Genomic DNA, 26,504 nt, shown 5'->3' on the forward strand with positions numbered 1-26,504 from the left:
TTGTGTCCTTTCAATTCTCAGCCCCTGAAGGTCGCAGTATTATTTGATCTAGCTTTCCTTTTTATCTTTCCTTTCCTTTTAATATAACACTGATAGTCACTGTTAAGAGAAATGATTTAATGTAGAAAGTGAAAGTTTCTTAATAATCCACTCTTCAGAAATTAGTGCTGTGGGTTATAGGCCCATTTCAGTTTCGATTTTAATAAACTTTCAATATTTTTTTCTGCAGACTATAAGCACTTTTAAACCATGTGAATGGCATTATACTATCATGCAACTTGATTTTCTCATTCAAGTTATTTCTAACATCTTCTCACGTAGCATGTCTTCGAGGTATGGATGGGGAAACAGGCTCAGAGAGTGACAATCTCCCCCCGCCAGTTGCTCCCTGAGATTCTGCCTCTTCTCTGCTGTGTCCAGTAGTGCAGGCGAGCTTTTGGATCATCTTTGTGTTCCCCACCTAATTCCATTTCTTATACTCACTTTAAAGGGCTTTGACATTGTTTAAAACTTGAGAGCTGATGTTTTTGGTGTGAGTTCCTTCCAGAACACAACCACTGCATCTCTGCCACTGTCGCTCAGAGATAGGCATCCGGAAGTAGCTCAGGCCCAGAGCAGAGTAAGGTCTATTCTGGAAGAGAAGACGAAAGTGCAGCTTAGCTATTCTCCCTTGACCCCTCCCCAAGTGCCTGTGTTTGACTCTCAAGAACTTGGGGAGCATTTGGAGGGTGCAGACCTAGGACTTGGCTTTGGAAGCTTCCTCAGGCTGCTGACTTGGGGAGGGTGGATGGGCTTCCTGGGTCTAATCAGGAGACGAGGAAGGCCATGCAAAGAGGTGGCACAGCCCCAATCCCAAGACCACTAGGGTGCAGAGACCAACCTGTGCTGTATGTTGAGACTGTAGAGCTTGGCAAGTGGCTGATGAGGCTGGCACCTGGACCCCATCATCCCAGCCTAGCGTTGGTTGCTTCACAGGTCCTTCCTGATAGGAAGGGGTCCCCTACACTACCCTCAGAACAGTAGCTACCCCATGTGCAGGCCTTTCTTGTCAGCAGATGCTCCTCAGTTTGTGTGGGTATGGTAGACAGCTCATTCTCAGTATGTCCAAAGTACCTCCGCTTCCAACCTTCTTTTCTCAGAACTGCTCCTTCCCCATCTCAGAAAATCAGTTTCTTCTTTTCAGTTGCACAGGCAAAACCTAACAAAACAGCAACCCTCTCTCACCTCATGTGCAGCTGTTGACATGTTGTGGTGTTCTTATCCTCTGAAGTACAACCCACCATTTGGTCCTCTCCCTACTGCTCTGTCCCCTTCCTGTCCTGGGCCACAAGAAACAGACGCCCCCAGTATGTTCCCAAATCAGCCAGATGATCCTTTAGAACAGGGGTGACTCTGCCAAGGGAACCGCAGACAGGACTTGAAATTCAATAAATCTAGGAGCTTTTTTCATAGCTAATTTTTTTCCTTAAATATATCTTTATTGATTTCAGAGCGAGGCAGGGAGAAGGGAGAGAGAGATAGAAACATCAATGATGTGAGAGTCATTGATCAGCTGCCTTCTACACGCCCCCTAAATAAGGATCGAGCCCATAACCAGGGCACGTGCCCTGACCGGGAATCAAAACACAATCTCCTGGATCCTATGTTGATGCTCAACTGCTGAGCCACGTCCTGCCGGGCTCATAGCTAATTTTTAAGTTGATAATTTTGTATGGCCTGTGAGGAATGTTATAAATATCCAAATGGCCCTTGGCAGAATAAAGATTCCCCACTCCTGTTTTAGAATAAGTTGTATCCCCCTGCGCTCTCCCTGAGATCAGTCTACACTCAGCACCCTCTTTCCCCCACCTCCTTATGCTCGCTTCCTTCTCTGGGCTCTGGAAAAAGTACCCCAAGTCCACTTTTCAGCGCATTGGCTCTGTCACTTCTCACAAGCACATATTGCTAAGCCTTGCTTTCCTTGTGTCTAAAATGAGTATTGCTCTAGTAATCTTGCTGGTATGTTAGTAACAGAGTAGTATAAATAGTCCAGATAGTATTGATGAAAATGCCTCAGAGTTATGGCTCTGCAACTCACATCTATTTACTCTTTTTTTTTTAACTGGTCTGTGTGACCTACCTGTGCCACTTGCTTTCTGTTTGTCTCCCGAGTCCTGTTTAAAAATCTGGTTTCTGCTGCAGCATAATTCACCCTTTGGAGCTGTTTTGAAACTGGTTTTCCTCCTGAGTTTCTCAGACCAGTTGGATGGTGGGATTTTACTAAAATAAAGCAGCTTTTGGTAGAGGCGATTGAAATTTTCATCTGATCCAAAGCCCCATGTCAGCATTCTGCCCTGTACTCAATGGCCCCATCATCTTGGGTTCAGTCTGTGCTATGCCTGTGTAGCCTCTACTGTGGCTGAAACCTGCCCGCGAAGACCTGGGCTGTCCTGCCACCTCCTGCTGGCCCAGCCAGGTCAGAGGACAGGACTCATCAGAGCAGGGTTGTGTTTGAAGAGTGAGGAGGAAGGGATGAGGCCACCCAGTTTCCAGCTCTGTTTCCTGTGTAGCAGCCTGTGCCTCAGGCAGCCCTGGTGGCATCATGTATATAGCGGGCATGCTGTTGTCTGGATCTGCCCTTCAGGCAGCAGCCAGCACAGGATCCCACAAGATGGGGCTGCTCTCTGTGGGCCCCGCATTTCCTGAACAAATGGGCCTGTGGTGAAACTTCTGCGGTCACTGCTTCCCCTTTATTTTCCTCCTCACTCGCTAGGAGTTCTGAAGCTGATTTGAATTTGCCAGCTGGGGAATCCAGCCCCTTTACCTCCTCTTCAGAAAGTATTCTGATGCACCTTCCTTACTGCTTTTTGCAGAAATCAGTGGTCACGCTTCATTCCACAAGGAGGGTTTCTTCCTGACTTTGTCACCATCCCTGAGTCCACTAGCCGTGATGTGCTGGGGGCACTGGCCCTTCCCCCTGAGAGGAGCAGCAGCTACTTACCAGCACGCACCTTGCCCAGGAGTAAGGCCCCAGAGACCAGAGATTGGCCGCAGCAAGCCCCTTTGGGCCCTAAGGCAACTGCCTGGCTGTGTAGGAGACCTCGTCCCCCATGGCAGGCCCTGCTCCCTCCAGCTGTGGTTGTCCTTCGTGTGGTGGGGGAGGGTTTCATTGTGTCCCTCCAGAGTGGCCTGCCAGAAGCGCAGGGCAGGCCATTGGTTCTGGGTCTGGGGTTGGCAGCTTTCCAGCCTCTGGGCTGCAGAGTGAGTTGCACAAGCCGGCAGATTCCCTGGCCCTCTACTGGGGCTGGAGGGGGTGGGCTCTGTTCTGGCCCCTCATGATCTGCTTGTTTTACACCAGTGATGATGAAGTGAGGCCACTTGGCTTTACCTCACCAGTCTGGTCACCTGGCACACAGTGATTTTGTTTTCAGCTCCCTCTTATCCGTGGGCAGTTGGGAGAAAGGATTTCATGTAGGTTCTGGGGTTTATATGAACTTCATATAAAGATCTCAGGATTTACACTGTGAGGAACCCCACTAGGCTGAAGCAGAGGTGGAGCAGGGAAGCATGGGTGCTCTGAATGCATGATTAGGGGACAGTGTTGCGCAGTGGAAGTACGATCTCCCTGTCTACCTGGGATACCCCTTACCCCCAGTGGGCACCAGGCTAGACTGGGAACTTCTCCCTGAGGGAGAGAATTTCCCCAGACTCCAGTGGGGGCCCTCCTTGCCTGAAATCCTAGTATCCCCTCATCTTCCACCCAGATAAGCTTCTCATCAATCCTGGGGGCACACATACGTGCCAGCCAAGATGGCCTCAGAATTGCTGCTCTTGTCCAGTTTTCGGATATTTGAGGAGTTCTTGTTTCAGGCTGTGCCAAATGAACCACCCCTCCCACAATGACAGATATTTAGGGCAGTGACTTGTCTGCAGTCTCATGGGGAGACAGGATGGACAGACTCAGTGAGCAGGCTGATGGAGTGTATGGTCAAGGCGTGTTGGAAAAAGACAGAAACCTAGTACTTCAGGCTAACAGGCAAATGGGAGCATCCCTCACTTTCCTGTGGGGGAGAGGAGATGACAGGGAGGTAGATGATGGGATGGGGAGTCTGGAGGAGAGCAGAGGGATGGGGGTTGTATGGGAGTGGCTGAGGCCGAGTAGTTCCTACGGGGTAGACTACAGGTGTGTGCTGGGATGCCAGGAGGGGTTGGGGGCAGATGGAGGCCGAGCCATAACCAGTAGCCCTGTCCTCCATCTAGATGAGTGGGGAGCACCCCAGGGGTGATGTGGCTATGGGGAAGCCTGCTCTGTTTGGCCCTTTTGGGCTGCCTGTAGGGGCAGATGTCAGTGATATGGTGGTCTAATGTGTGCAGAAGGACTGCTCTGCCTTCTATGTGAGCAGCGAGAAGCAGTTGCCCTTTCCTTCCTTTCAGTCTAAGTCCTCAGTAGGGCACGTTGGGGCAGGGCCTCCTTTAAAGATGTTATGAGTGAGTCAGCTCAGGAGCATGTCCCATATATGATGACATGGCCCTTTGTTGCCCTGTGCTACCCTCAGCCTCCCAGAAGGTGGGCTCCAGGACTGGATCTACCCAGCCCTGTCCAAAATAGGCCTCTCAGGGTGTTCAGTGGTGAGGAAACTTAGGCTCTGGGTGCCTTGCTTGTGTGGATACAGAGAGCTGGGAGGCTTTGCATGTAGGCATACTGCAGATGTGAATTGGGACTCTGAGGGGTTTACACGGTGCACTCCTTCCCCTGGCGAGGTATTGGTGGACATGGCTCCTGACTGTCTTGAGGAGAACTGTCATTTTGGGAATTCTGCTAGAGCCTGGCAGCTAAATTCCTTTCTATCCCCTGGTGAACTTCTTTCACAGGCTTGTTTCTGGTATCCTGCCCTGTTGGAACATGACAGCCAGGCTCAGAATGGCCCCTTGAAGAGTGGGTGACTGTGTCCTGGACTTTGCTGTGGAATGCCTGCAGCCTCACTGCAGACAGACATCACTGCCTATCCTCCCTCCTGTCTCTGTGAGGGTTAACAGCACTTCAGCTTGTTGTCTGGAACCGGTTCAGACTAGTTTTCTGGAAAGTGCTTTGTCTCTCAGACTGAATCCTGGGAAGGGTCATGTGTAGCCCAGTGATGTCATGGGATCAAAAACTGACTCAGCTGTTTTTTTCTTCTTTAAATCAAGATATGTTTGTGTTGCAGGTACAGGGTGCTGGCATGGTGACAGGGCAGGCCTCACCCTACTCAAAGTTTACCTCACCAGAAGTCAAAGGGTTAAAAGTTATCCCCACTCCTTACCCCTCTGGGATGAGGAGGCCACTCTTACTGAAGGGGAGAAGAGTCAAGGGTCAGCCTAAGTTTTTGAAGTGTAGGACTGGACCTGGGTAGTGACCTTGCTCCTGGGACAGCATGATTCCCTTTCCTGGATTCCAGACACCTCCAGGGAGTTCAGTTTTCCTCTGTTTGCTTTGAGTCTGAAGTATCAACAATTCCCCTTCTTTCTGATGAACAGCCTTCTTCCATTGTTTCTCTCCAGGTCCCTGAGGTCTCAGCTCCCCAGATGCTCCACCACTCCTGTTCCAGCCTTCCCCAGGGCAATGAAGAAATGTCCCAGGCACACTTTGTGGGCCCTGTGTTTGTGTGCCTACTTCTGTCATTGTCACGTGATGAGGAAAATATTCCAGGCTGACACTGAAAAGAAGGTAGTAACTCTGTTATGCAAAGTTTAAATGTCTTTGTTTTCCTCTTCCCCAGAGTTCAGAATGACCGAAGAAGCATGCCGGACACGGAGTCAGAAACGAGCGCTTGAACAAGATCCAGCAGAGGATGATGTGGAGAGCAAGAAAATAAAAATGGAGAGAGGGTTGTTGGCTTCAGATTTAAATACTGATGGAGACATGGGAGTGATGCCCGAGCCAGGAGGCCCAGTCCAAGGATTGCTGAGTGGGGCCGAGGCGACGGCCATTGGTAGAGGAGAAGAGCAGGCAGGTGATGGGCCTGTGGACATGCGCACCTCACACAGGTGAGTGAGAGGGGACCGGAATCAGGACAGGCACCGGGACAAGCCCAGATGTGAGGAGGTGAGCTCAAGGTTGCACCAGCCCTGCAGCCTGCAGAAAGCAGGTTTTGGTGGGTTATCTTATAGGTGGCTGTGGACCCCAGCCCTGACATTGTTGTGCTGTCCTGGCTAAGGGACCTTCCTGCTCAGGCCTGGACATCAGTGGCACAGGGTATGGGTCTCATAGAAGGGGGAGTGGTATCCTCTGTCTGCTCCGCTGCTATTTGTTCAACTTTTGTTTTGTAGGAAAACAAAACAAATGATTTTTTCATTTGATCATGCCTTCCTGCTTTTAAGATCTGAGGCTTAGGAAGCCAGGGACGCTATACCCTGCCTGGATCACTTGGCTATGGGCAGAGTCAGTAGCCCAGCCCAGCCCAGGGTACCTCTCATACATGCTACCACTCCTTATAGGCAGCTCATGTTGGAGGAGGGGCCACACCGAGGAGAGATCTTCTGTGGTGTGCTCAGTTGGTTTCTCCTTAGTTAATACTGATTACTTCAAGAGTAATTTTCCTGATCCTCAGCTTTTGTAAGGCTCTTAATGAAAAAGTCTGAAAGAAGTTCAACTCAATGTACCACCCTATTTCCTCTTAGAAACCTTTTCTCCCTGTAAAGAGAAATTTAGGCCTAACTTCTGTTCTTGTCGTAACCCCTTTCCTGCAGAGCTCTGGTGAGAGCATTTCTTTCCAGAATGTTCATACCCACATGTCTCAGGACATTTCACCTTGGACATATAGTGTGGCTATAGGGTCCTAGCCAGCCAGGCAGCCCCTCTGTGGTCTATATCTTGTCGCCCATACTGCCTCTCTCTTTTTTTAAATAAATCTTTATTGATTTCACAGAGAGGAAGGGAGAGGGGGAGAGAGAGGTAGAAACATCAATGATGAGGGAGTCACTGATTGGCTGCCTCTTGCATGCCCCCCACTGGGGATCAAGCCCAAAACCCAGGCGTGAGCCCTGACCGCAATCCAACCGTGATCTCCTGGATTATAGGTTGGTGTTCAACCACTGAGCCATGCCATTTGGGCCCCTCGCTGCTTCTCTTGCAAACTCCCTTCGCTTCACATCTGTTTGCCCAGGTAGGGGTGGAAGGTGAGAGGTACAGAGCTGAGGAAGCTTGGGGGCTTCTTGCCTTCTAGTGAGTGTCTACTGATCCCCTTAGCCTGCAGTCTTTGTGTTAAATCCATTTTGGAACCCAGACTGTTGGCATCCTGAGGAGATTGTCTGGCCTGGCATTTCTTGTTGAAAATTCTTACCTCGAGATGAATGGGAAAATTCAATCTCTTCTTATTGGGAAATCATCATAGCCGAGGAGGATAGGGTATGCTTTGTGTTTCTGCTACTGAGAAACGCCCTTTCTCTGGTTCTGCTTTCTACAGCCCCTGTTCTAAAGCCAGAGGCCTCTTTTAAAATTCCAGAAATAAAATTGTAACTCCTTTCCCTCCCTCTGACTTGGTTCTCAGCAATGTCTCAGATTGTGTGGATAAGGAGGAGCTGCTTGTTGAGATCTGCTGGGTCCCTTCCATTCCTGAGCCTGGTGTACATTTTGTCCTATAATCACTATGCTCCCCTGCAGGGCAGGCCAGTGAATTGTGAGGGAGAGGTTAAGTGTTGAAGGAACTCAGAGCTGGAACTCAAACTCAGATCTTTCTATTACCAAAGCCTGGACTGCAGTTGGCCTCTGGGCCTCTTGGTCCCAGATTTTTCCCACTGTGCCCATTGGCTTCCAGCCCAGCAGCACTTAGATGATGTAACGTTTTCTGAAGTTGATAGGGATGATATCTTTATGACACATAAAGGATGCAAAGGAGTAGGGGACAGAGATTAACCCAGGCACATAGGGCAGGGTCCTTCTTCAGGACTAGAGACACCCCAGGGCATTGTGAACCTATGTGAGTGTGGAAAGAGCCTGGCTTTGGAGGCTAGCAGGCACAGTGGGGGTCAGATCACACTCCCTGGTTAATCTCAGGCAGATGATCTTTGCCTATGCTTCTTCATTTGTAAAATGGTCAATAATCTCTGCCTTGCAGGTTGATGGGTGACAGATGTATACCCAGAATCAGCCTTGGTACACAGCATGTGGTGAGGAAAAAAAGTGTTGGCAGCAACTGCCCTTCAGTCTTAAGCTTCACTAAAATGAGATGTTGCATGTGGAGCTAGTGTCTCCCTGAGTTCCCACACAGAATGTTCTATCTAGTTCGTTGGAGTAGTTGTGGGTTTTCACAGAATCATAGGATCAAGTTCACCCCAGAGCCATTCTAAAAGTGTAATTCGTTCTGGAGTGAGTGGCCATAGTTTTTGTGTTAGATACAGTCAGTCTTTGGATCCTCGTTGAGAGTGTCTGGCTTTGGACATCTGCTTGGGAACCTACACACACACACATAAACACACACACACAGTTAACCCTTGAATAATGTGGAGATTAAGGGCATCAATCCCTTGCATAGCCAAAAATCCATGTATAATTTTTGACTCCCCCAAAACTTAGTTTTCCCTTGGTATCCATGGGGGATTGGTCCTAGGATCCCCCATAGATACCAGAATCTGAGGATGCACAAACTTGACGTGTAAATTCAACCACATCAATAATTACATTAAGTGAGAATGGTCTAAACACCTGAATCAAAAGGCATAAATTGTCAGAGTAGAACAAAAAGCAATCCAGCTTAATTATATGTTGTTTATAAGAGACACTTAGATCCTTAGGTAAAATATGGGGAAAGATATACCGTAAGTAAACATAAGAAAGGTAGAATGATTGTATTATATTAGATAAAATAGACTTTAAGACAGACAATATTACTAGAGGCAGAGAGGGACATTTTATAACAATACATCAGGAAGATATAATAATAGTCAGAAAATGTATATGCACCCAACAACAGAACCCCAAAACATCTGAGGCATAAGCTGATAGGATTGTTAGTAGAAATAGACAATTCATCAATTATAAAGATTTCAATACTCCACTCTCAATAATTGGTAGAACAACTAAACAGAAAATCATCATGGTTCTAGAAGACTTGAAGAGCACTGTTGGCCTATTTGGCTAATGGGCATCTATAGAACACTCCAGTTGGTGACTGCAGAATACCTCTTCTCACAATCACATGGAACATTCTCCAGGGTAGAGCATATGCTAGGCCATAAAACAAGTTTTAAGGATGGCTGTTGTAAAAAATACAGATAAGCCCTGGCTGAGTGGCTCAGTTGGTTGGAGTGTTGTTCCATACACTGAAAGGTTGTGGGTTTGATTCCTAGTCAGGGCGCATATCTATCTAGGCTCTGTCTCCGTTGGGGCAAATATGGGAGGCCACTGATCGATGACTCAACTCTCTCTCTTAAAAAAAAAAAAAAAGATAATAAGTATTGGGGAGGATGTGGAGAAAGGAACCCTGATACATGGTGGGAATGTAAGTGGCATAAGTAGTTTGACAATTTCTTACAGTTAGACATGAACTTTTCACGTGACTCAGCAATATATCCAAGGAATGTACCCAAGAGAAATGAAAACATATGTCCACACAAAGGCAGGTGCTTAGATGTCCATAGCAGCATGATTTGTAATAGCTAAAACATGGAAACTACCCACATATCCCTGGGTGAACAAGATGTGCTCGATTTGTACTGTAGATGACTATTCAGAAATGAAAGCACAAACTGTCGGTACATGCTACCAAATAGATGAATCTCAGACTTGTCATGCCAAGGGAGAGACTCCCAACCTAGATACTACATGTTGTAGAATTGAATCTACAGGGAGTGTCCCAAAAAAGCAAACAGCGTAGAGAGGAGAGAAATTAGTGACTCCATGGGGTAGAGCAGGGGTGGGTGGTAGCAATGAGAAACAGCTCATGGGCACAAGGGAACTTTTTGGGGTGATGGAAGCATTCTAAAATTGGATTGTGATGATGGTTACACAACTATAAATTTATTTAAAATCATTGAATTGTACTCTTATAATGGATGACTTTTGTGGTATGTAAATTATACCTTAATACGGATGTTTAAAAAAAAATACAAATGAGATTAAAAGTAGTTTGGTTTCTGTTCTGGCATTCATAAGTGTGCTCACTGAAAAACAAAAATCAGAGGTGGAAGTTGTGAGCCTGTTGGTCTTGTGAGGCCAACCCAAAAATTGGGCATAGGCTGCCCTCCCGCCACCTCAAGTCAGGACTGCTAGATAAGGATGAAGCTGGAGTAGGCAATGGAAGCTGCATTGGGTTCTTTGTTTTGTTTTTGTGATAAGTAGATTCTACTCTTGCACTTCCCTATAGAGGAGAGTCTGTCACAAATTGTTGATCTTCATAAATAATTGGGGACACACAGGTGAGAACAACTCCCTCTCACTTCCCTTTCCATTGGATCAAGGAGAATTCAACTCAGTAAAACATGAACCTTTTCTCTAGATGTTCTGCACCTGAAAGCTAAGGACTAGGTTGCTTGTCACCCTGGGCCTATGTAGGGTAGGGGTTCCATGAACAGTCACCTCCATGTTTCACTGAAAATGTATGTGTAACTTTTTCCGAGGCACCAGCTTTATCCAGGGGACAGAAATGATCTCATCATGCTACTTTCTGGGGTACCACATTATGAAACAACATGCAGAGATCTTGGGGAGACTGTTGAGAGTGTGGCTCATAGGGGGTGGAAGTCACTGGGTGCCTAAGCAGACAATCTCTACTTCCTCATTTTACCTGGGAGGAAACACAGACAGGGCAGGGGCAGATTAGGAGCCTTGTTTCCTCTTTTATGTTTTTATTGATTTCAGAGAGAAGAAGGGGGAGAGAGCTAGAAACATCAGTGATGAGAGAGAATTATTGATTGGCTGCCTCCTGCATGATCCCTGCTGGGGATTGAGCCAGCAACCTGGACATGTGCCCTGACTAGGAATTGAACTATGAACTCCCGGTTCATGGGTTGATGCTCAACCACTGATCTACACTGGCCAGGATGTTTCCTCTTCTTAATAACCTGCAGTGTGGGTCTCAGATGTGGTACAGGTGTCCTGGTGACTGCCTACCCTGGCTTCCATTGGTGGGTATGGCCTTGAGGCAGCCATGTATCTCCTTTTTCTTTCCTCCCCCATTGAATCATGCATTTCATTAGCCATGGAATGGGACTTCACTTGGACCAAGGGCTTGCCTCTGTGTGGTGTGGGTGGGAGAGGCTCCTGTACCCACCAAGGGCCTACTGGGAGCTGGCAGCATCCTGAGCACTTTAAGATGTTATTGGCTTTAGTTTTTCTGGCTTTCTACCTCCCTGGTCAAGCACTTAGGAGTTACAACAGAGACTGTAGTATGCACTAAAAGTGCTGTTTACTGGGCCTGCAAAGCAGGGCACTTTTGTTGAAGCTGGTATCCTTGATAACAGAATCATTGTCTCATCTTTCTTTTGAGACTTTGACATTCACCAAGGGAGTAGTGGGGGACACATCTGTGTAGAGACCAGTCACCTCTTTCATGCCCAGGAGCCTCATTGGATGATCATTTGGAATTAAGACAGGGTTTGGTGGCCCACAGTGGTGAGTGTTGTGTGTTTGGGCACATCATCCACACCCACATTAACACCCAGGTCTTCTTCCAAAGCAGAAATGAATCTGAAAGTAACATGGTAGTGCAGCCACTTGTCTGTAATGTGAGGATGTGTGTATAGCCTGTTTTGTTCTGTGTAGAAATGGGGCCTGCAGGAAAAGGTTTATATCATCTAAGGTGACTTCGTGGTTCATGGGTAGTTGTTTGGGTGACACTCTTTACAAGTGGCCTCTTAGGAGAAGGATAAAGTAAACACTGGGGCTGCCTGCCCTGGCAGGAGGTAATGCAGTTGCACACCATGTGAGCCTCTCCTGGTGCAGTTTGCACATGTGTCCACCTATGTAGTCCAAAGCGTTAGGGTGCAGAACCTTGTCATCACCCCAGAAAATTCCCTCAAGCCCTCTGTGCCTTTCCTGCCCTCCCTGACTGGGCACTCTCTTCCACTCTAGAGGTAACCCCCCCTCTTCTCAGACTTCCTACAAATGGAGTCGTGCAGTATGTGCTTGGTGGAGTCTGGCTTCTCTTTGTGTGCTTTGAGAGTCATTCGTGTGGGTGGGTGTATCAGTATTTTGCTGAGTGAGTCCTGTGTGGATGTGCAGTTATCCACTCACCTGTCCGCAGACTGCCAGGGTTGGGTGAGCACAGCTGCTGTGATCATTCCTGCAGAAGTCTTCACATGGACATGGATCGTTATTTCTTTTGCTAAATACCTATGGGTTGAATTTCAGGGTCACAAGATAGGTGTGTGTTGTTTTAAAGAAACTACCAGTCCTTTCCCCTAAAATGTCTAGGCCATTTTATTCTTGTAGGTGTGGGGGACTGGCCACTTTATTCTCACTTGGTGTTTTCAGTCTTATTTTTTTATTTTGTTTTACTGATTTTTTAAATTAATTAATTAAATTTTTTTTTGAGAGAGAGACATCCATATGAGAAAGAAACATCATTTGGTTGCCTGCTGCATGTACCTGCAACCTGAGTATGTGCCCTGACCAGGAATCAAACCTGCCACCTTTTGGTGTACAGGACAATGCTCCAACCAACTGAACCACGCTGGCCAGGGTGGTGTCTTCAGTCTTTACAGTTTTAGCCAATGGGTTTTCATAGAGGTATGGGTCCAGGTCCTGGCTTGCTTGTATGACCATCAGTCTTTTGCCCTTGGTGACAGAAGGATTATTGTTGCTGCACTGGCTGCCTGTCTGGTGGTGGGTGGAGGTTCTTGCCAGCCATGTGCAGACCTGAACCCCTACCCACCCTGTCTCAGGACCATGCCCTACTGCAGCTGTGCCTGGCCTGCCGGCCAGCTGTCTACTGGAATGTGTATCCTTGAGGGAGTTGGGTGAATGTGACACAGCTGTGGGTATGATGGATTGGGAAAGGGTCCTGGTTCTCACATAATCAAGTAGGTGCAGGTATGGCCATCACCCAGGTTCTTCTGCAGTCTTCCTCACAGGGATTGACCTCCCTGTCTTGTGTGAGAGCTTTAGAAGTCCTGCAGCCAGAATCCTGTTCCTTTCTTCTGACCATCACTTCCCTGAGTTGGGGTTCCAGCATTTTAGGAGACTCTTTGGAGCCCAGCCCCCTCCCTAGCACCTGTTGTGGGCTGGCTGCTGTCTTTCAGTGCTGATTCTCTCTCTGCTGCTGGGCAACTTCCAGGAGAGCCCCAGCAGTCTCAGCAAGCTACTCCATCAGCTCCAACTGGAAATCTTAGCCTGCTTGTGTTCATCACATGGGAACTGAGAGGTATGTTTCTTCTGAAATTAGCTGGTGGTTCCATGCGCCCTTCCCTGCCTCACTGCTACCTCCAAACTTTTGTGGCCTCTTTCCATCTTCTCTTCATTCTCTCCCTCACCCCTTCTCTTCAGGCTCCTCATCCCAGTTCTCTCTCTGATCACCTGCCTTAATTCTGGACTGTATCTTATTCCAACTTTGAAATAATTGAAATTCAAGGAGTTCACCTGTACTTATAAAAGTTAGATCATTTGGGGTATCAGAGTGACAGATTCTGGGTGCCCTGTTTCTCACTCCTAAAGTGACCCAGCTCACACTGGGCATAGTGTGAGCTGGCTTAGTGACAGGAAAGGAGTGCCATGGGTTGCCACTTTTCTGTTGCCTTTATGGCACCCTCCTCTGGCCATGGAAAGGATGGTTTCTTATTGGACAGTGTAAGCCTTCTAGGGATGTCTATGTAATGGCCCCTGTGCATGGTCATCAAGGTAAGCACCCGAAGTGCTCATCCTTCAGGAGTCAGGAATGCTTGTCTTCACACATGTGTGAGTTAAGCAGATTTTCAGGTTATTTTGGAATTCTTTGGTGTAATTCTGCAGTGCGATTTCTGATACCTCCTCACAGCACATATTCCTGCTCATGCTTTGTCACATATTGGCATGCTTCTCACCCTGTAACCAGTGCCCTGGCTGTGTTTGCCAGGTCATTTAAACATTCTTCTTTCAGGGATATGTGAGGTAGGGTCTCTGACCAATCCTCCACTGGGCTGTCTAAAACTGCTCTTATATACACTTCTTTTTATCTTGCAGCTGGTTTCTGTGCTGTGCTGAGAGCAATTGTACCAAAACTTTAACCTGTGATGTGGGGTTGGCAAGAGCACTGGGGCTGAGGGATCACACCTTGTTCTTCGCCGCCACCAAACCTGGTTAAGGAACAAGGTGAAGGGGAGGCCTGTAAATAGAGCAGGTGGAAATAGGAGTGAATTCCTGGAATCTCTCAAGGGTATGTGTGACCCCAGGTGGGACAAGTATGGGTCACACTAGGAAAGGAGCATTTTCTCAGTGCCCTGGAGGAAAAGGAGAGCTGACCTGATTGCAAGAGATTGCCAAGATTTTTCCCTTGAGAAAAGGTTAGCACATGAATTCAAGGTTAGCACATGAATTATAATTTGTGAGCCTGAGGGAGGGGCAGCAGGTGGTGGAAAAAGAATGATGTGTTTTGCAGCCCAATTCCACTCACCCCCATGTGACCCAGAACAGTTTACCCCATCCTCGGAGCCCACCATCTCTGAATTGAGGCTGCTCATTCTCAGAAGCTCCCAGTGTCTATCGTTCAGTAAGGTTTGTCACAGTGCTGATGGGAAGGAGCTATGGGACTCATGGGTGTTCAGAACTGAGAGAGAGAGGAGTGTAAGGTGGATGGTCACAGGCCCCTGTGGGAGTAAGGTGGGTAACATACACAGCCAGGCGGGGTCAGCTGCCTTTGAAAACGCTAAGTTCCCTTTGGCCAAGGCAGTGTCGATGCCGGCACCGTGGAGGCAGGCATCCCAGAGGCAGGATGGAAGTGGAGGTGGGAGTGTGCAGGGGGTGGAGAGACAGGAGACATAAACCAGCCTTTGCTGCATGCCCTCTTCCTTGGGTCCCATGCTATAATACTGCTCATTTTTAGAGCTTAATTTCAAAAATAGTTGTGATGTAACCGTATTGCAAAGCTTCAGGTCTTAGTGGGACTGAGACCTGGTGGCTTGCAGTGTTCCTTAAGGCCGAGCTTTGACAGCTCTTAGAAGAAACACAATGGCACCCTGAGGAGAATGACTGGTTCAGGCATACACCTTTTCCTTCCTTCAGGAGCACTTGGCAGCACCTGTGGTCATTGTGGGACAGAGCATTGGCACTATCTAGGATGCTAACAGCCCAGAAATTGGGTACTCAGGGTTTCAGGTCCCTGGAGCCATTGAGTTTGGTCAGAGTTGGGGCCTGAGAAGTCCCAGGGTAGTGGGAGCAGGGTGGTTGTCTGGCTGGGAAGGGTGGTCCCTGGATCGCCCTTTGGAGGGGGAAGAGTTGGTACCCTGGGCCTGGGCGGAGCTGAGGGGCACCTGGACTTGAGCGTGGAGGTGGACCTGTTGGGGAAGGGAGAAGATGCCTTTCCTTTACTTGGAGACTGGCAGTAGTAGGGACATGAGGTGCAGGGTAGTATACTGGCATTTGGGGCTTGGGCTGGCCACTGAGCAGTCTGTGCTTGGTCTCCCTATCTGCAGACACATGGCGTCAAAGCAGAGCTGGCCTGGGAAGTGCCACAATCTCTGTATTGGGTAACTGCGGGGCCTGTACAGTTGCTGCTTTAATGGCCACAAGCACAGGGTCACCAAATTTTGTTGGCTTATAATTGAGTAGGTTTTATTGGGAAATTACGGCACATTTGTGGGGTGAGTCCTTTTAAATTTTTAGTACCTCTTTTCAAAATACTACAAGAAAAAGTCCATGTGTCAGAAGGATTCCACTTAGGAACCTTTGTTCAGACTATCATCCACCACAGAGATGGGAAACACTTTGCCACAAGCACTGGGCACGGCCCCTTTACCATCTCTAGGACCTAAAGAACATTTGTGTTGAAAATATCTGTTGACAAATGTATTAATTCATTTAAAGATGACAGTAATAAATCCATTATTATATGGTAGCATAAATAACATTTTTTTATGAGAAGTAATTATTTTGCAGATTTCTTTAATACTTCACTTAGTTAGTAGACAGCTGGATTTTCATCTGCATCCAGTTTCTTGTGATATGTTGTTAAGGTTGAAGTGTGTGAAGAAAACTCAGCTTTACAGAGAGAAGCAGTTGGGGCACGGAGGTGTGTTTGGTTAGGTTTTTTTTGAAGATTATGTATTTCCTCCTTTAACATGACACCAAAACACAAAGTGGCCTCTCCCTAACAGTTAGTTGTACTGTAGATTCTGAAACCTCTTTAGTGAACTTCTTATACTGTTACATTAAAGTCCATCAGTCTTTCTCGCATTTTGAACAGAATAATCTTTTTTAAGAAAAAATTACTTAATTTTAGGATTTTAGGTTTACAGAAAGAATGCAAAGATTCTTTCTGCACACCCTGCTCCAGTCTCTCCCAACATCCATATGTTACTATTAACTAAAGTCTATAATCTATTCTGATTTCCTCTTTTTTACCTTTTCTGTCCTATGATCCATGTTACATTTAGTCTCCTTAGGCTCCTCTGGGCTGAGGCAGTTTCTCAGACTTTCTTGATTTCATGACCTTGACAGTTTTGAGAGCCATTGAGGTATTTTGTAGGATGCCCTTAATTGGGAATGTGTGGTGTTTTTCTCATGGTTGGACTGGGGTGACAGATATGTGGGAGTGAGGAGGACCACAGAAGTGAGGTGCCCTTCTCAGTACATCGTGTCTAGGGCACATGCCATGAGTGTGACTTTTCACTGATGTTGACTATGATTCCGTGGCTGAGGTGGTGTCTGTCAGGTGTCTCCTATATAAAGCGTCTCTCTTCCCTTTTTTGTGCTGTCCTCTTTGGAAGGAAGTCACTGTTTATAGCCCACAGGTAAGGGTAGAGAGTCCCATCCCCCCCTCTTCAAGGGTGCTGCATCTATACAGATTGATATTCTTCTGCCTGGGAAATTTGTCTCTTTTCCCCCTGAATGATTTTTTATTCGTGTTTGACATTTTTTGTATTATTGAACATTAGAAAAAACTGGTTTAGCCCAGCCGGGCATGGCTCAGCGGTTGAGCATCGGCCTAGGATCCAGGCGATCAGGGTTCGATTCCCAGTCAGGGCACATACCCTGGTTGCGGGCTGCAGCAGATCAATGACTCTCTCATCATTGATGTTTCTATCTCTCTCTCTCCCTCTCTCTCTCTGAAATCAATAAAGATATATTTTAAAAAAAAAAAGAAAAGAAAAAACTGGTTTACTGAGTTATTGAGATCTTTCAAATACAGATGACTCTTGAACAACATGGGTTTGCACTGTGTGGGTCCACTTGTACATGAGTGTTTTTCATTAAATAACATAGAGTCCTGTAAATGTCTCTTCTTTACGATTTTCTTGACTTTTTTATTCTAGCTTTATTGTAAGAATACAGTATGTGATACATGTAACATACAAAATATGTGTGAATTGACTATGTTGTCTGTATGGCATCCAGTCAACAGTAGGCTATTTATTAGTCGTTAAAGCTTTAGGAAGTCAAAAATTACATGTGGCCCGGCTAGGCGTGGCTCAGTGGTTGAGTATCAACCTAGGATCCAGGAGATCGTGGTTCCATTCCCAGTCAGGGCACATGCCCGGATTGTGGGCTGGCTCGATCTCTAGTCGGATGCGTGCAGGAGGCAGCCCATCAATGATGACTCCCTCATCATTGATGTTTCTCTCTCTCTCTTTTCCTTCCTCTCTCTGAAATGAATAAAGATATATTTTTTTTTTAAAAGTTAAATGTGGATTTTTGACTGTGGCAGTGGTCAGTGCTCCTAACCCCTGAGTTGTTCAAGGGTCAACTGTACTGACACATTTCATTTTCAGTATTATTAAATCAGATTACTTAATCTCTGCTATGTTGGGAAGCTGTTGGGTTTACAGTGGCAAACATTTCTTTTTTTTTTTTCTTCAAGATTTTTTATTATTATTTTTTAATATATCTTTATTGATTTCAGAGAGAGGAAAGGAGAGAGAGAGGCAGAAACATCAATGATGAGAGAGTCATTGATCGAGCCCACAACCTGGGCATGTACCCTGACCGGGAATCGAACCCCGATCGCCTGTATCCCAGGTTGACGCTCAACCGCTGAGCCACGCCTGGCCGGGCTACAATGGCAAACATTTCAAAATTCAATTTTTTGCTTATTGAAAGCTCAGATTTTCTCATTGGTGAACAAATACATTTGGTTTTTTCTTGAAATGATAGGTTTTGTTTCAACCATTTTGGAGAAAATGGCTGCCAGACATCCAAGTTTGAATAATCACAGTGTATCTGTCCATCTTCAGGCAGCAGGAATACTTAATCTTGTTGCGGAATATTTAAAAAACTTGAACTCAAGGCCTGAGGTTTAATATAATCAACAGCTTTTCCTTACCGGCATTGCCCATAACGTAACAACACTGACTTTTGGCATAGTTTGGCACTGCTGTCCCACCTTGGCAAAAAAAAAACCCCACCAGATGTTGTCTCAGTGTTGCAGCAACCTGGCAGAGTGTCTCTAGGGGTCCCAAAGACCACGCTGGGGAACTGCTAGTAGCCCAGTGTGATGCAATTGAGCACAGGCGAGTCGTTCTGGCTGTCTAGCATGGGCAGAACCAGGATGCCCAGCAGGGCTCTGTGTTTATGTCTCAGGTAGCACAGTGGTTGATGGCCTGCTGGGTTCACACAGTGGAAGGAAGAGAAGCTCTTAGCCTGGGAGCTTGTCCTCAGGGACCTCCAGTTGCAGGATGGGTGGTCAGATGAATCAGTTCAGAGCAAAAAAAGCGGGCCTGCCCTGAGTGTGCACATTGCATTCTGCGTCTATCTGGAAGAGAGGTGGGACCACCATCTTTTGACTAGATGCATTTTTTGGTATCATTTATATTTCATGACACCCCCTTGAGATCAGCCATGTTCATTCTGCAAATGAAGAAACCAAGGTTCCTTGAGGTTTGGGGCCAGGTTCCCAAAGTCACAGAGGTACACCTGCCCTGCTGGTCCTCCTATGTGACCTGGGTGGCTGACCTTTGTGGAGTTCCTTGGCTGCTGGGCTCAGAGTAGCTGGAGCAGGTCTGGTGGGGGGTGGGGGACAGCTGAACCTGAAAGGATTTGCCTGTGGAAGGTTGAGGAGGATCCAGCAGTTTGAATTAGGTATTTAAAAGGAATGGGAAACTTCCAGGCAAAGTGTATGCTTTCCATTTATCAGAAAAGATCGTGGTCATTACAAGCTGGAAAGCAGTGTTTGTTGCTCATGTGTGGTTTTTACCTACACATAGGTGATTCTTCTCTTGCTGTGTGTTGGTAAGGAAACTGGCATCCCAAGAGATGGGGTTGAGTTCATCTTATGTCTAGAGTTCCTCTGAACTGGAGAGTGCTGTGCTCTTGGGTTCTTGTTATGTCCTCCCTGGTAGAAGATTGGCCTAATGTGGTTAGGAGACCAGAGGAAGGAGGGGACGTTAGCATTGATGCTGTGGCCAACAGTCTAGGTTCAACGTTTGTTTTTCTTTTACTCTTTCAAAGCCCTGGCCCTTTGGTAGCCTGGATTCCTAAGTGCCAAAACCTCACCTAGTTTCGTCAGGCAGATGATGGTCCGTGTGTAGTGAGAACTGTTTCCCAGTCAAGTTCGAGGACCCCATCTATGTGTTAACACTGTTGTTTCGTCACCTCAGGGACTTGACATGCAGATGCTGTCTAGGATCCTTAAGTATAAATAAAAACATTTTCCCCTCTACCCAGCTGACGTAGCTCAGTGATTGAGCTGCAACCCATGAACCAGAAGTTCACGGTTTGGTTCCCAGTCAGGGCACATGCCCTGATTGTGGGCTCAATCCCCAGTAGAGGGTGTGCAGGTGGCAGCCCATCAGTGACTCTCTTTCATCTATGATGTTTCTATCTCTTCCTTTCTCTGAAATCAATAAAAACATATTTAAAAAAAAAATTTTTTCCCCTTTAATCTAGTACAAAAGTTGTGTTTGGTAATCCAAGGTAGAGGTACCAGAGTTGAAACTCACATGGGACCCACCCTCACCCACCTTATACCCTCTGCAGGCCACAGACATGTGACCTGAGAAAATCACTCCCTTCAGACTGTTATTTACCTGTGGATGGGTATGACGGTCAAGCAGTTGAGGGGATTACATGGAAGTGTGCATCTTGGTGGTTGGCACAGGGCTGGCCACATTATAAAGGATTAATACATGTCCTGGGTGTTTTTCCAAACTTTACATAGATGAGCATTTTAGTTCTCTGGTCATTTCTAATAAGTGCCTCTTCCCAAGTTTCTTAACAGAGTGCTGAATTGGATTTCACCTTCCTAGTGGTGTTGATTCCTGGCTGAACAGGTTGGCTCCTGTCAGGGTTGTGCTGCAGTGACCTCCTTGGGTGGGAGTTAGCCCTGCAGGCTACCTTGTTGCAATTTGGTGTTGGAGTCTTTCCATGGGGCCACTGCCAGCTTTTGGCCTAGGGGGTCCTCTCTTTCTGCTCACCCTTGGCTTGTCTATACAGCTCTCAAGAACTTTGCATGCCCCCGAAACTGGCCCCTATCACTGCTTCCATTCAGTGAGGTCTTGGCCTTCCTGGCCAGGGTTTTGACTTTCAGGGGGTTCCTATGTTCCTAGAAGGAGCCCCCAGCAAGAGAGGCTGGACATCTCCTGACCTGGCTGATGACACAGTGCTCCTCTGCTTCTGCCGTGTGCCCTGGAACTGCCCACTTCTGTGCTGGGGGTCCTAAAGGGGGGATGGGCTCCCAGGCCAGAGCCTGGCCACACATGCTCCCTCCTTTTCTCCTGAGATGTTCAGCTGTAGCTGTGGCAGAGCATACTGTAATGGAGTCCCAGAGTGATACTCGGACCTGAAGTCTCCAGGAAGAATGATGACTGGGTTTCAAAAATCCTGTTGCAGCTGCTCACCTCCATGGCCTTTGTGGCCAAGAAGCAAAATGTGTTCTGACTCCCGGGCCCCCACAAAGCAGGCTTTTCTCTTGACATCCCAGCCAACTGGGTGTCAAGTTACAGTGCTGGGAGAACTAGCAGTGGATGCCAAGAAGGGATTCAGCAGAGGGGTGGGAAGGGTGGGCTACAGGGCTGTAGGGTCTGGGGAAGGGACCAGGCACCCCTCCCCCTCTGGGCAGGCATGACTTGGGCTTTGGGGCACTGTCTGTGTCTGTGCAGCAGAGCTTCCTTTCTAATCACATTGAATGTCTTTGAGTGAGTGGTGTCCCTGGGAAAAGGAGGTGGGGTGGGGTATTGTGGGGTCCCAGTAAGCAGCCGCCATGCCCATGTGGCCATGAAAGGTCCCAGAAATGTGTGTCTGTCAAGACACCCAGTTCACAGGGGCCTGCCAGTGAGATGGTGCCAGGTGGTAGGACTACCGGGAAACTGGTGATAACTTATTTTCTCTCTTGTAGGACTTTTCTAGAAGTTACTCTGGAATTGCTTTGGGGGGGGGGGGTGCTCATTGGAGTAAGCACATGGAATTGCTTTTGGTTTTGACTCAGATACCACTCCAGGTTGTATCTGAAACTGTGGCAGCTCACAGGCTTGAGGATGGCCCCTCCTTTCCTGTGGGACTTTTCTCCTCACCCCGTTTGTTGGGCAGCTCTGATCTCTTACCTGGTCTTCCTGAAACTCCACGTCCATCTTATCCCAAGTTCTGTATCTGCCACAGGCAGCCGCCATGTGTGGAGGAGAACTGCACTGGTCTCTTTGGGGGCTTTGAGAGTCTGCAGGGGTGACTACTGGGAAATCCCACCCCGATCTCTCCCTGCTTTATCCCAGGGTAGTGTCTAGGGGGGATGGCTTCTGTTGGAGACAGTCTGAGGGAGGACAAGGAGTTACCGTGGTGTGGGCTAGCTCCCTATTGGCCCCTTTATCCTAGTGTTTTAAAGTAATGATATATTGGTGTAGAATCGTCTGTCGGGTCTCCTGGTTGGCTGGTTCCAACAGGGCACTGCTTCTTGGGCTCTAGTCCTTGCAGTCCCATGTCAGCTGGGCTGGATGTCTGGTGGCTTTGTCACTCACATGGGAAGCCTAGGTCTATCTCCATGTCTGTCTCTCTGGCCCTCAGAGACCCCCTTTCTACAAAGCTAGCTTGGCATCTTATACCAGGGTGGTCTCGGGACCTGCAGTATCTGGGCCTTCTGGAGACAGCACTCACTCTAGGGGCCCAAGTGGAAGCTGCAAGGTTCCTGTGGCCTTGCCTCAAAAGTTAGCAGTGTTGCTCCCTCCATGTTCCTGTAGTTCAGAGAGCAAGTCACAAAATCAGCCCAGGTCATGGAGACAGGACTGGACAGGGTGTGAGCACAGTCGAGGGTCAGCTGGAATGAGTGCCTCCACAGGGCTCTCAGGCTGGGCTGATGACCTCATCCGGGTGGAGTGCTGGTTCTCTATACAGGGTTTTGTCAACCATGAGTGTTGGGGCTTCCTCTTAACATCCACCAGAGTGCTGGACTCACAGGCTGGAGGTTGGACTTCCAGGGCCTGATTCCTGAAAAGACACATAATGACACAGAATTCAGAAATCCTTTTAAGTGAATTTGCACATCCTTTAGCAACACAGCATCTATTGTGCCTGTGGACATAGTCACCCATGTGTGCAAGGTTTTCAGTCACTCTACAGGTATTGCTGGGTTCCTTGTGGACTCATAGACCCCATCCTGGAACCAGGTGCCAGGGAAGAGGAGGAAATGGGCATGTGCCAGCCCTGTTGCCTGAAAACCCACTGTGCGAGGCCGTCCTGTAACTGCTGGGACACAGAAGCTCACAGAACAGACACAACCCCTGCCCTCCCAGGTTTGAGAATCTTAAGAGTGTTACCTCAGTAGTCGATTGTGTGCCAAGCCGGCATTCACAGTGAGCAGCCCCTTAATGCTTCAGGAATGGTCAGGACTCCGACTGTCCTGACAGCTTCCTAGGGTATCTGAGCCTCACCTAGCAACTCTGAGGGGTAGCCGAGGTGAAACCCATTTCCATCCTTGTAGGAGGCACAGAGAGGGAAGTATCGTGCCCTAGACTCCTCACTTGCAAGAAACAGAACCAGGTGAGATCACAGGTGGTTTTATGGGAGTATGATAGCAACACCTGTCCCCTTCTCCAGTGTGCAACCTTAGTGCACAGTGCCCACTCATGGTAGGCCTTTGTGAGCATGGCCACGGGCTCTGGGAGAAGGCTCTGTGGCCTCTCTGCCACCCCTAGCCAGCATGGCACTAGGAGGAGATTCTTGCTCTTCTGGCTCTAGGGAGGTGGGGAGCCTCACCGCCTCTTCTGAATTCCTAGTATCACATCAGGTCTGGACCAAGCAGTGCTCTGTTGGAACCAGCCAATCTCTTGTCCTTTGCTTGTTGTGTCATCCTGGGAGCATCCTGGCTCTTACTGGGAGTCGTGGGGCCCTGGGGCCCTGGCTGCTGTTCTGTGGCATCCTGCTGCCCCAACTTGGGGTGGAAGAAAACCTGCCTGTGAAATGGGCAATGACTGTTTGGGAAGGCAGAGGCACTTTCGTTGGGTGAGTTTGCTGGTGTGAGGGTGAGGGTGCTGGTCGCTGGCAGGGGCACACTACTAGGCCTGTGCTGCCCTTAAGTGGATCCCCCAGAGTTCTGCTTTGAGCTCCCCAGCCCCAGGATGGACAGTGGTGGGCAGGGTTTAAGAAGGCTTCCCCAGGCACATATACTGTGGGAGCACTGACTACACCAGAGGAGTAGCTGGGCCAGCCAGGGACCTTCTGAGGGCACAGAAGGTTTGAAGTGCATCTTGTGTGTTGGGGTTCACAAGGGGGACTTGGGAGTGTGGTGGAGGGAATGGTGGTGAAGGTAGGAGCCCACAGCTAAATGAGCCCAGGGTATGGAGACTGGTGGGGCTGGATGGGGTGGGTAAGAATCAGCTTGGCCTGGGAGGTGTGAATGTGCTCCAGTAGGAGGAATGTCCTGGGGCCCAGGTGGGAGTTTGCAGAAGGAACAGGTGAGGCTGGTGCTGATCTAGCAACTACTCACTCCACCTTTAACCACAAGGAGCAGCCACCTGCTTCTGGGCCTAACTGCTGGGCTAGAGACGTAGAGAAGAAGGTTCTGGCAGGGAATGGTTTATTGCTGCTGGTCCTGAGGAGGAATTTGTTGTCCTGAGGTCTTATTGTACATCCCCAGCTTCCCTAATGTGTGCAGGAATTTTAGAGATCTTGCTAAAAATGTAGGCTTAGATTGAGCAGGTGTAGGGCAGCAAGATGCTACATTTCTACAAGGCCTGGAGAAGCTTCCCCAGCTGCTCCTGAGCTGAGGTGGGTAGTGTTCCTATCTCCCTTGGTGGATCCTAAGGACAGAATCACCTTTTATCCAGAGGTTTATCCCCACTGCCTGGCACTGGCACCACCTACTTCTTAGGTGGACATTCAGCAAATAAGAGTTGAATGAATGGATGAATGCAAGAGTCCAGATTAAGTACTCCTTCCCCAATGATCAGGCAGGCTCAGAGAATGACAAAGGTCAGAGCTTCTGAGGATTGTTTCTACCTTCCCTCGATGAGACTGCTTCCTTTGGCATGGGGCAGGGAAGGGGGGGGGACATGACACTAAATATTAACCTCACACTGACCTCTGGCTGGTGAACTGCTGGGACAGTAGCCTGGCATAGTGGGTGCAGGATTCTGTCATAAATTAAGTTTTATAATCCTGGTCTTCCCTCCAGAAAACTTGAGGGGAGTTCCTGGCATGTAACAACTTTTGTGTTTGTTTAGCCAGGGCCTGCCCAAGAGGGAGGAGGTGTTGAGACCATTTTTGCTGATTACAGCTTGGCCTGCGTCCAGTGATTTTTCATAGGCCACATAAAAGCTCTTGATTATAATATTTTACATAAGGGTTCCCAGGATGGGTTTACTGGATTTGCCCTGAAGTCATGTAGCTTCCAAATAAACTTGTTGCCCAGGTGACTGCCGTGGACTGAAGCAGTACACGGGGCCATGCTACCATCCCCCTAGCTTGTTGGGCTAGATTTTCTCTGCTTTTGTTTCTCTGGCTTAAGTGGTTCTATAATTTAAAACAATTTTTTAAGAAGAATGCCCATGTTAATTTTGATCCTGTATCAAAGAGGTATTATTTTTCCTGAATTAGAAGAACTCTCTGGGAAGGAACTGAGACACTTGAAGGACCTTTGTTTTACAGATGGAGCTTAGGAAAGTTTTTCATGTTGGAAACTAGAGGGCCTGGTGGTCCCTCTGTGTTTGGAAGTGACCCAGTCTCTGTAACATACCATAGTCTCCGTGGGTGGGCACCACACAGGAAGTGCCTGCCAGCCTGGCAGCTCCAGGGTGAACTGGGTGCCTCCATTTTCTGACAAACACCTGAACCCTACCTCACTTCTCAAAATGAAGGCTGCTTGTCACAAACCGGTTAGAACTGGCTGTTGCTATGGTTTTCACTTTGGAAGGCACAGTTAAAGGGTCACATGACCAAGGAGGGAAATGCCTTTGTCACATGACTTTTTGGTGGCCTGATTAGCATACAGGAAGTTCACTCCCTGCTGGGATGCTGAGTGATCTTTGATAGGAGGTGATGTCATCTCTTGGACGAGTTATTGATTAATATCAGTCTAAGATGGGACCTAGGAGTGCTGTGTTCAGTGGCCATCTCAAGGAGCTGCAGCTTCCAGATGGTCTGGTTCCTGCTCTCTTCCCTCAGGCAAATTTCAGGGATTTTTACATCTCACCCTCTGAAGAAGTGCACACCCTCAATGAGATGATTGAAAAGTGATAAATCCATGTGAGTCGCCCTCCTCCAGCACATACTTCCTTAGAAAGTGCCTACAGTCTAACTCTAGATGTGGTTCTGCCTGGGCTGCTGCTCTGCCTGTGTGCAGCCACCTGAAAGCCCACCTGGACAGGGACCAGTGCCACAGATCCTGTGCTGGGGTCTTGCATCTGCTTGGTGTCTGTATGCATGTCCAGAGAACCTGGAATTGGAGCCCAGGGTCACCTTGGAAGTTGATCTTGGGCTGAATGGGCAGCCAACAGAGAGACACAGAGACTTAAAAGAGTGGTGGTTCCTGAATTAGGTTGATTTTAAGTTTACTGAGGCCAGTGTGAGATGTCCTGGGATACTTTATAAGCAGCAGCCAGATTCTGTACTTGAGAATGTGGGCTAATAACCCCAATGAGCAGTTGTATGCCTTGAAGTCGGTGCCTTTTTTTCCACCTCCCTGGTCTCTTGTGCTGGTTAAATTGGATCAGGACTGGGAGTGTTGAGGTGCAGCTGCCATGCAGCTCTGGGAGGGGGGATTAGGATTGGCCTGGATTGGGATAGGGGGCCTAGGTCCCCGGATCCAGGGAGAGTTAGTGGACCTTCAGCATCTGGTCCTCTGTGAATGTGCAGCTCACACCAGGAACAGAAAAGGTGGTTTAGTGGGCTATTAAGCATCAGTTGTCCAACTATAATTCTGCCCCTGCTTAAAACTGGGATGTAGTGGAAGGAGTGGGACAACTTTGAGCTGTTACTCAGTTAACTTTATCAGTTTGTTCTC

The 26,504-nt window shown here is 48.0% G+C and overlaps 1 protein-coding gene across 4 annotated transcripts in view; it reads left to right on the forward strand.

The window, feature by feature from the left end:
* GATAD2A (GATA zinc finger domain containing 2A) overlaps positions 1-26,504 on the forward strand; it is a 99,418-nt gene that overhangs the window by 58,249 nt on the left and 14,665 nt on the right. For 2 of the 4 annotated variants that reach the window (XM_016210787.2, XM_087816839.1), the window contains exon 3: positions 5,736-6,003. In XM_016210787.2, the coding sequence (XP_016066273.2) occupies positions 5,744-6,003 (260 nt within the window). In that variant the 5' untranslated portion in view covers positions 5,736-5,743. Of the gene's footprint in view, positions 1-5,204; positions 6,004-26,504 lie in introns of those variants that run through there. The other 2 variants (XM_016210788.2, XM_016210786.2) reach the window with 2 other exon arrangements.

Source organism: Miniopterus natalensis, chromosome 4, assembly GCF_054644295.1.
Source record: "Miniopterus natalensis isolate mMinNat1 chromosome 4, mMinNat1.hap1, whole genome shotgun sequence".
NCBI classification, from domain to species: domain Eukaryota; kingdom Metazoa; phylum Chordata; class Mammalia; order Chiroptera; family Miniopteridae; genus Miniopterus; species Miniopterus natalensis.